Here is a 10,552-nt window from a genome sequence, read left to right as displayed (position 1 = left end):
TTCTTCTCCCGTTTATATATATATATATATATCCACGTATACCATCGCAACGAAGAATAGAGTGGCTTTGTGAAAACTCTTCGGGATAGTTACGCGGATAATCTTCTCCCTCGACATATTGCGGCAGAGGTAAAAACCGAGCCACGGTTCGGCGAGCATTCGCCAAAGTCGAATGCTTTCATTCGTTGTCCGAACAAATCGACGGTATATGAAATGAACTTGAATCCCTATAATTTTTAACATCCATAAAATTATCCACTCTCTTACACTTGGAAAAAAATAATTCCAGCCACCTTTCACTCATTCTGTTATAATACCTTCAAAAATATTTCGTCGTTCATTCATCAGATATTTCAAATTAACCCTTTCATCTCTCTCTTTTGCTCAATTATTCCTCAAAAATTAATCCTCCTTTCTAAACTATATATTATCGCATCAATCTCCACGTCGAAGGAAGAAAGAAAAAGAAAAAAAGAAGAAATAAATCCACCCCGCGGTTGATACGATCGAAGAGGCTCGTTGAAACCGGTATAGGGTGATCCAGTGCACGATCGAGAGATCCAATCTCCGTAATATTACGTCGGTTATGACGGATTCTTCGCGTAATTCGTGCACTCGTCCGACGAGCGTGTGTACGCGCAACCCCTAAGCCATGTTCCCGCGCGAGGGGTGCGCTCGTCACGAAGGGATCCGGCATGAGATAATTCAAGATGGAGTCAGGGAGTCAGGAAACGGCGCATCTGCCTGTGCGCATTATTCCGTGGTGGTATACGTTCTGTTTAACCTCCTCCACGTATCTCTATTCATCGAAATACGGGGATGTTTTCTTTCTACCGCTCTTCTTTCCAACTTTCTCTCCTTTGTCTTTTTTTTCTATGTGTATGTCTCTCTCTTTTTCCAGTCGTTTTGTACCTGATATTTTTTATCCACGCATCAATTGATCTCGAGAATTATGCGAGTACGTGGTTTGATGTTTGTAACGAATGTTTATAGCGTGCACGATATGTTACGTTTAGGTAATAATAAATTGTGTTGATTGTCAAAATATAGATTTGTTAAATACAAAGTATATTTATTTAATAGATATTATTTATTATATTATTCTTTCAGATTTTATGATTTAATGAATATTAAAATATTGATGATTCAATACGAATTGAATTTATATAATTCATATTCTATAAATCTATCATCGTCTCAAAATTTTTTCCATTTCTAAAAAAACTTTTAGAATAACAAAATCCTTTAATCTTCCAAAATAGAAAAAGTATCATAATTGGATTAAAACATTTCCATTTCAAAATTTCTTCCATCATGGGAAAAACAGAGAAAAGAAAAATCACAAAATCATCGTCTCCTTTCAAAAAAAACGAAATAATCCATCCCTTCCACTTTCGTTACTAACAAGATATAAATACAAGATATAAAAACCATTGCAATTACAACGTTCCCCTCTTTCTTAAAATTTTCCTTTCCACCTTCGAGTGCAAGCGACCAACAAACCACAAAATCATCTCCTGCCAAAAAAAAAAAAAAAAAAAAGAAAAGAAAAGGAAAGAAAAGAAAAGGAATAATCCTCACCTAGCATCCCCTCCAGGCACGCAAAAACAAGCGCTGACCGAGCGCGATTATCTTTAATCCGAGAATAAACGCGGCTACGAAATTAGCCTTGGTTCACGCGGGAAGGGGGGTGACAAACCGGCGACAAGAGGTCCACGGGCGAAAGGGGTGGAAGTGGCTTCGTTTTCACCTCGGTCCCGGTTGAATAGCTTCGTACAAAAGGGTCGACGGAGGGTGGGAGACATCTGACGTCCTTCGTCCGCGTTCGCCACCTCTCCACCCCGTGCACGGCTGACGTTCAACCCCCGTTCCTAGGCGGGGAGGAACCGGCTCCTCTCGAAAAGGACCGCCCTTTTTCGAAGGGTAGGGAAGTCGTCGGCCAATCAACCGACGTTTGTTTGAAAACGATCAGGAACCGATGCTTACCATCAAGAAGTCCTTGCCACGATGACTGTCAGTCACGTTTCATCGAGGAGTTAGTTTTCATCCTCGGTTCTCGCCATCCATCCAGGGGAGGAAGTGCATCGAATGTTTCCGATTTTTTTTTCGAAAAATCGTTTCTTCTCCTCTCGCGTTTACAAAATTCCAGTTTCTCGTTTCGTGTTGCGAATGGGACCACGGATAACGGATAACGATTCGGAGTGGAACTATCGTTGTTTCGTTGTTTGATTCTTTTTTTTTTTTTTTAATTTTTTTCTCTCTCCTTTTTCCTTTTTGGCTTCACGTTTATTATCGACAGACGCGTAGTGGTGTGCCGTGGAAAGGATTCGTGGCGAGGATGCAGAGCCAGGATCCGCAGATCGGACACATGTCCGTGACGCAGCAGAAAGTGCCTGCATCTTCCAGTAAGTTTCAAGATTTATTTTATATGGATTTAATTCGGATCGGTTTGGATTTGGTTTGATATTTTGTGACGTGGACGTGTAATCATGATGAATGGTACGATTAGTGTCGTGAGATCGTTTCTCGAAGCTGTATTTTTACGTATAACAGGATTGAATATAATAGATCTTTCGTTTATTTTTAACGATGTTAAAAAATTTTTTTGAACACGATATGCACGGTTTGGAGGAGAAAATATTTTTTAAATGAATCTGAATCGAATTTTAAGTATTGATAATGTTTAACGAGGATTTCTGATATGTGATCGGATATTTGTTATAGATTGATTTTAATTAATATTCTTTTCCAATTTTATTAAATTCTCCAAAATTAAAAATTAAAAGAAATCATTTTGATTTTCTGTTTATAGCTCGAGTTAATATCTTATTATGAAATGTGCTATATTCACAATATTCTCTTTCTAATAAACCATACATGATATTTGTAGTCTGTAGTATTGTTGATAAACATAACACGATACATTTATGTCGCCTACCAATAATAATCTATTATTCCAAAAGTTAAGAATCGTAATATAATTACGAGCGTGTTATTATTGATATTATATCAGAAAAAATTGAAAGAGTATTACAATTACAACATCGTGTCAATGAATTTTCCAAAATATTTTAATAAATCATTTCTTAAAAATCCAAAAAAATCATAGCTCTATTTTGATTATCAAGAATTTTATTATTTACTTTTTATTTATTTTTATAATAAATATTCTCTCATTCCATTAAAATAATTCTTCTCTTTATTTTTTTATAATGTATAGCAAATGTATAGCAAAAGAAAAAAAAAAGAGAAATTTATTTTTCGACTTTGCCTAACGGTAGCCATGTTTATGGCATCGTAGATTTTGACAAAATACTACACTAAAAACTTATGACAGCTCATTACCTCTGTAACCACACTCATAAAGGCCATTGTTTATTACTTTCTGGGTGTCTGGTGTCATCATTTGAGAAAGTAACAATTGTCCTTTTTTTAGAAAGGATCGTACCTGAGGTCAATTCCTTTTTCTTCTATCCTTATTTTTATCGCCAGGATTGTAATATCTGAAAAGTACCCAGAAATTTTGACGCTCATTAAAAATTTTTTATGATTATCGAACGATGGTTGGATTGAATCGATCCTAAATCGTGAACGTGATTAACTAAAATTTTTATTCTTTTATGATAAACGAAGTTTTTAGGGCTTTATTTATTCGTAGTAAGTTTGCAAGGAAATAACTGTATACAGTTTTCCAAATCGTTTTCTAAGTAACTGTATATATACATATAAATTTATGAGTAGGAAATAGAACAGTTCGAGTTGTTAAAAGTCAATAATAAATCAATAAATCAAACATCTAAGTTTTCAGAATTTTCATTTTATTCATTTTATAATTCTACTTACTCAAGATTAAAAATATAATCTTTCTTCAATTATATTAAATTTAACATTTCAAGATTAAAAATATAATCTTTCTTGAATTATATTAATTTTAATTATTACTTTTAATTTATTCAATTTGTCCTTTTTTATTTATAGTTCAAATTATCAAAGAAATCCTTTTTTTATACGTTCATCGATATAATTCTTCGTCTAATTTCACATTTCATATTTTTCGAATTGAAAAATATTAATACTCACACTTGTAAAGCATTAATCATATCGAAGAAAGGAAGGGTTGTTAATTATTCCGTAGCGAGAAAGGGTGGTCTCGTGTGAAACAAAAAGCATATGCGGCATTTAAACGGGACGTGCATTTAAATGATTCGTCTCCGATGGCATTCATCCATGAGAAAATAATGGCAGATGGCCAACGTGTTACGCGGTAAATTACGAATCTCCGTGGCGCGGTAACAGGTTGTCGTGGGTGGTTGAATTCGAGCGTCATTTGTCGACAAATCAATGTATCCCCTATGATTCATTGCTAGCTTAACTCGAAAATTATTTTACAGTTTTAAACATTCTCTCTATTCTCACAATTTGAATGCTATTTAAGAATTATAACACGATAACAATTGGATTGACAAAATTTTGACAGAACGTTATATCGTTCAATTTGTTGCCTTCAATTTTAATTTTGATATTCATTGCTTCCAAACAATATTCTTTTATAGGATAGGAATCCAAATTACGGATAGAATAGCCTCGGGATATTTTTTATTAATTCCAAGTTCAAAGCGCTTATCGCATACTATTAACGCGATAACAAAACTTATTGGGTGTAATTGGGAGGGGATGGAACGTGGAATGAAGAAGAGCAAATACGAAAAAATCGCGCGTATCTTTGGCCAAAGGGTGGATGCAACCCCTTATATTCTCGAACAGATGACGAGTAGATAGCGCGTGCGTTACGTGTGTACATCGATACATTGATGGGGGGAGGGCATCCGGTTTTCGACACATGCCGTGGAATTCCCATGCTCCACTAACGATACATGTAACACCCGATGAACAATGATACGATGATGTCATCGAAACGATCAGAGATAGTAGGTAGCTCTTCCTGTTCGTTCGCAATTTGAATGATCGTTGATGATGAAAACGATATTTTAAAGGGTTTGGATTGTATGAAAAATTCGTAAAAGGAAAAAGCGAAATAATTTGATTTTGAAAGGATTAATCAATATAGATGTGAATACGCGTTATTTAACGATACTTTTTAATGGATACATTTTTATTAAATGGATTTTAAAATTTTTATTTTGCAACGCGAATATTTTATATTATAATAATGTTACGGATCATTTAGTTTACACAATAATTAAAATGAATGGAGATTTCCTTAATTCTGGTAGGTAAAAGGCTTTTAATTTAATCCTAGAATTCCGGAGGTTTTTCGTAGCGTATAACGTTAAAGAAAGATTATCCTAAAATCGCCTATGAATACTATGTTTACTTCTCGTAAAACGAAATATTCTGTTCTACCTCTTTTCGTATTTCGTCTCTCGTCCAAGGGATAAGATACGATAAGAAAAAAATTGTACCTGTTTGTATATATCTGATTGCATAAAAAAAATAATATCTTTTGTTTATTTGTTCGTTTCATTCGTTATTAAAATAACAAAATAATATATTATAAATTTGTAATATACGAACAAAAAAAGAGAATTCGCAGGAAAAGTTATCTAGTCATTACGAAGAAGTTCTTAGCACAACTTAAAATTGTCGTGCAACGAATTATATACGATAGTTCACCCTTTTTCATCCCTTCACCCCGAATCGCGAACTTTTCCCTCAATTTCGCCGTCACGAACAATTGCAACATCAAACTTACTTTAACCAAACATCCTTTCAACCATAAAAATCCTTAATAAAAATAACGTTTTCTGTCAAGAGTGAATCACATCCGATGTACGAATCAATCCCCTGATGAATCTCCGTCTTAGGCGAGGAAAACTTAAACTACCTATAACTTCAATCTTTAATCTTAAAAATCTAAAAAACAGGATGATTATCGAGACATTGGAATTTTTTATTCTTGTTTAAATAAAATCATAAAAGAAAATATAATAATCCAACTACGAAATGAATTACTTTCTTGTTATACACTTAAAAAAAAAGAAATCAAAAAAATATAATAAAAAATAAAAAAAAAAATATAATAAAAAATAAACAGAAAACTCTTTAGAAAATCTTCTGAAAAAAAATCAAGAGAAAATCAAAATCGATTCCTCTCGATAATCGCGAGAATCGCGTGTGGTTAATCGCAAACGAAGCGTGCGCTTGGTGTGCCCGTCTCTCCTTTCCGGAGGGTTGCGCCTCGATCACTGTAAAAATTCCATGAATGATTGACGAGGAAGGAAAGATGACCGGCGCTCGGTAATGCGTAGTCCTCGATTACACGACGATGAAAAATTCAATCGCGGATGACTCGCGAGCCACGCCGATCGAATGCAAATTTGATGCAACGCTCGAATAACGGCGCGCATCGCGTGATTCGAGCATGTGCGTTCCTACGTGCACGCCTCTCTTCCTGCAATCGTTTCGTCGTCCTTCTCGAGTTAGTTTGAAATTTCGTATCGAGATAAAACGCGTAATATACGAGCAATGATAGGCTTGTGGGTAAATCAAAAGTTTGTATCGTCTTTGCTATTTTATTTTATTTTAATTTTTTTTTTTTTTGGTAGGATTTAATGGAGTAGTTTATCGAGGTTGATGATATCTATGATTCGTTTAATTTGCCAGTATTTTTATAAGATTCAAATACGTTTGCTTAAATTCAATCCTGTTTTATAAATTAAGATTAAAATTTTGATAGTTTATTATACGGAGATAGGTGAATGGAATTTCTGAAATATTACTAAAATAATTTTTTACCATCTTTAGCTATGAAATTTTCTATTATCATTTTATGCTAATTTTGCTTAAAAAAAAAAAAGTATTTGGCTAAGAAACTTCTTGGAAATTGAAGTTTTAGTAAAACTCTTTCTCCACGTGGAAAGTATACGTGTTTGCGATTCAACTTTCCCTTTATCGTGGGAGAAAAGGGTCTCCAGTGTCGTGCAAGGGTGCACCCCTGTCATTGCAACCCGCTTGTTGCAGTAGTTAGTACGCGAGCATCGTATTTCGTGTAATACGTACGTACATACGTTTTTCATCGATATTTTACGCGAAAACACTCTTTCCCCCGTGTTTTTCTTCCTCTCCCTTTTTTTTTCTTTTAAATTTAAAACCTAAAGAATATTAATATAAATTTAAATATCGAGATAAAAACGTTTGATGAAATCTTGCTGGTTGAAATCAACAGGTTGTTCCTCGTTTCTAGTCGAAGAGTTTCACTCACGATGAAATTCCTAAATGACATTAGATTTAATTTAATCCATAATTACAATTCACGAATTCACGAATATAATCAAATAAATTGTTAGAATTGAATAGCAAATAAATTATTAAAACAAAGGATTTCTTACGAATATTTTACATAATAAAATTTACAATTTACTATTTACAGAACTCTCTATTTTGTAATATCTTCTAAAATCATCCCCTTTCTTGGCCAACTACCCTCTCAAACAACTTCCCTCGATAAAAATCTTCGGGAAAGCTCTTCCACTTCTCATCCAACCAAAGAAATCTCCTCTTCTTATCTCTTACCGAGCAAACACAGCCTATCCACAAAGATGGTCAACGACTCGAATCGAAACTTCCTTCAATTCCAAAATAAAGAAAAAAAGAGAGAATAAGAAAAAAGCGACGATAGATGGAGTGGGGTACCGAAACGTTTAACCTTCTCCTTCCATAATAATAAGATCCACGTTAAGTAAGATAAAGGAGCAGGAGGGAGGGGGGAAGGGCCTGATCAAGGGAGATCAGGCGATACGTGGAGCGAAGTGTCGTGTTTCTTGCTGCTCACTTAAGAGTGGCGGTGAATGCAGCAGCCACATCCGGTCCATTCAGCCCCCATTCACGAGTCTCGTAGGGCTGAATGGCGTGGGCGGAGCCCGTGACAACGAGTTGGTACCCCCATTATAAACGCACCACACCCTTGCTCGCCCTGTGTACACACGGACAGGTATATAGAAACGCGTACGTCCAGGAGGTGGTCGCGTTAACTTGGCGACAAATCGATCCATTCATCGGAGACGTCGTTCACGGGATCCGTGTTTTCGATGGTAAACGGGTTTCCAATCCAAAATACCGGGCATTCTTCGAGCCTTAAACGCGCCTTTCACTTTCTCATTCTCTTTCCCATCCGGGAACGGGATAACAATGCAGGAGTTTAGGATCGATCCTGAGGCTGAGTCTATCTTCGTTTCGTCGAGTTTCGAGTTTAAGGAAAATTGAAGAGGTGGTGTGGGATGTTTCGAAATTAAAAATAGTTTCGATTCGAGTTTGGATTCGATCGGTTGAACGTTGCAATTGTTTCTGAAATTGGGTTAATTGATTCTTGTATGATTGTTAATATGCGGAGTTATAAGGTTACTTTTAGGTTATTAATAATGTGTTTTTGTTGATCGCAGGTCGAATCCTTTACGATATCCCTTGCAAAGTATGCAGGGACCATTCCTCGGGCAAACATTACGGTATATTCGCATGCGATGGATGCGCCGGTTTCTTCAAGAGATCGATTCGAAGGAATCGTCAATACGTCTGCAAGGCTAAATCTAAAGGTGGTTGCATGGTGGACAAGACTCATCGTAACCAGTGCAGGGCGTGTCGTTTGGCCAAGTGCATTCAAGCCGGCATGAATAAAGATGGTAAAGTTTGACGAGTTTCTTTGAATAAAAATTAATATGTATCCTTTAATGGCGTTTTTAAACGATGTGTTTAATTTCGAATTTTCATATTTTTCCAGCTGTCCAACACGAGCGTGGCCCGCGAAACTCGACTCTGCGAAGGCAGATGGCTTTGTACTTTAAAGAACCCGAAATGATGGCCAACATGGTACCCCCACCGGCAGCAGCTTTGGATCTAGCGTTGCCCAAACCACCGAATGAACCTCGAGTTTCCGTGCCAGCGCCTGCCCCTCATCATCCCCTTCCACATCCTGTTTACTGCAATAACATGGCCATGTCGAAGGTAGATAAACGATTTTTCTCTTAATATATTTTTATATAATTGAATAATAATATTTTAATCTTCTTCTTAAATCTCGATAACCTAAAGATTATAATTTTATTCATTATTTTTAAAAGCTTCTGTACGTCAACGTATGTGAATCGATATAAAATTTACTTTAGCTCGAATTACAAAAGAAAAATTTGAATTAACATCTCTTTTTGCAAATCCTTTTTTCCATCTTTTTGTACCAAATTCAAAATTTCTCTTCAAACTAAATCCTAACTAAATCCTAACCCTTCATTTCATATTTTTTGCTAAAACGCTCTTCCAATTTCAGATTCCAGTGAGCGTGGCGGGTCTACCGACCTTACCACTGATCCCTGCAGCGATAACCGCAGAATCCATCTGCGAGCAAGCAGCCAGGTTGCTGTTCCTCAACGTCCACTGGGCCAGAGATCTGGCAGTAGGAACGAACCTGGTCATAGAAGATCAGCTGACACTGTTGGAATCCTCCTGGAGAGAATTGTTTCTACTCGCCGCGGCCCAGATCCTTCCAACGTTGGATCCAACCCCTCTCCTTCCGCCGGGTCCTCAAGGCCTCGGCCTGGCCGTCGAAGTGACTCGTTTCAGAGAAACTTTGGCCGGTTTCCACGCGATGAGCCTCGATCAGCACGAGTACGCTTGCATCAGGGCGATCGTCCTCTTTAAAGCTGGGCTGGACAGCGAGCCTCTGCCGAGCAGCAGGAGCAGCAACGGATCTACGTCTCCTAATACAGGAAGTAGGCTGAGGGATGCGGCAGCGGTGGCGAGGCTGAGGGACGGCGCCCAACTCGCGCTCGGGCAAAGGTTAAGCGGCGCCTCGTTCGGCGCTCTCAGGTTTGGAAAATTGTTGTTGTTACTCCCTTCTCTTCGTTCCGTTTCCGCGCACGCGATCGAGGAGCTGTTCTTCAGAAGGACTATCGGTGTTATTCCGATCGAGAGGATCATTTGCGATATGTACAAAGCCGCTTAAATGTGTTTTGTGATTATCGATAGTCGATAAAATGAACTCTGGGCTTCGATTAATCGTGCTATTTCGTGGAAATGAAGAGACATTAGATTGATATTGTGTCAAGTGGTAGTATTGTACCAGTATTGTGGTAGTAAAGCGAAAACGATACGATGTGAAAGCTTGTGAACGTATTGTGAATGTAGTTTTTGTGATACGTGGAAAACTCTTTAGGACGCTGAATAAGCATGAAAAACATTTGTGAAAAGTAATTTGTGAAAGTATAAGTTACGATATTGTGAAAAACGTTGGAAGGGAATGTTAAATAAAATATGAGCGTGATTATTGGCATTATATGTCAGATAAATATTTGTGATATCGCGTAGAATGTAACTCCGTTGAGTTAGTTAACGCTACTTGATGGATTGTAACATAAGATATTATGTTTTATCGAAATTTTCCATGAAAAATGGAAATTGGACGATTTGACGTCTGCGGTGTTTGTTCTTCGCGAATAGCACCTGCAAGTTTAACTATGGCAAAATATTTACAGTACAAATGTAGTTAGTGCCAAATTATATAAATACGCAGGATACAATTTATCTGATTGGAACGACTAAAGAA

The 10,552-nt window shown here is 36.8% G+C and overlaps 1 protein-coding gene across 1 annotated transcript; it reads left to right on the top strand.

Moving 5' to 3' along the window:
• Positions 1-2,338: 2,338 nt before the first annotated feature.
• LOC122719928 (nuclear receptor subfamily 2 group E member 1) lies at positions 2,339-9,952 on the top strand. The gene is made up of 4 exons (XM_043946206.1): positions 2,339-2,405; positions 8,400-8,636; positions 8,735-8,958; positions 9,278-9,952. The coding sequence occupies exons 1-4, from the start codon at positions 2,339-2,341 to the stop codon at positions 9,950-9,952; spliced, it is 1,203 nt and encodes a 400-aa protein (XP_043802141.1).
• Positions 9,953-10,552: the final 600 nt, after the last annotated feature.

This window comes from Apis laboriosa, unplaced genomic scaffold (assembly GCF_014066325.1).
Source record: "Apis laboriosa isolate Shangri-la unplaced genomic scaffold, ASM1406632v1 scaffold9_cov152, whole genome shotgun sequence".
NCBI classification, from domain to species: domain Eukaryota; kingdom Metazoa; phylum Arthropoda; class Insecta; order Hymenoptera; family Apidae; genus Apis; species Apis laboriosa.
The sequence above is the reverse complement of the archived record's forward strand: the minus strand, read 5'-3'. Positions and strand labels throughout refer to the sequence as shown.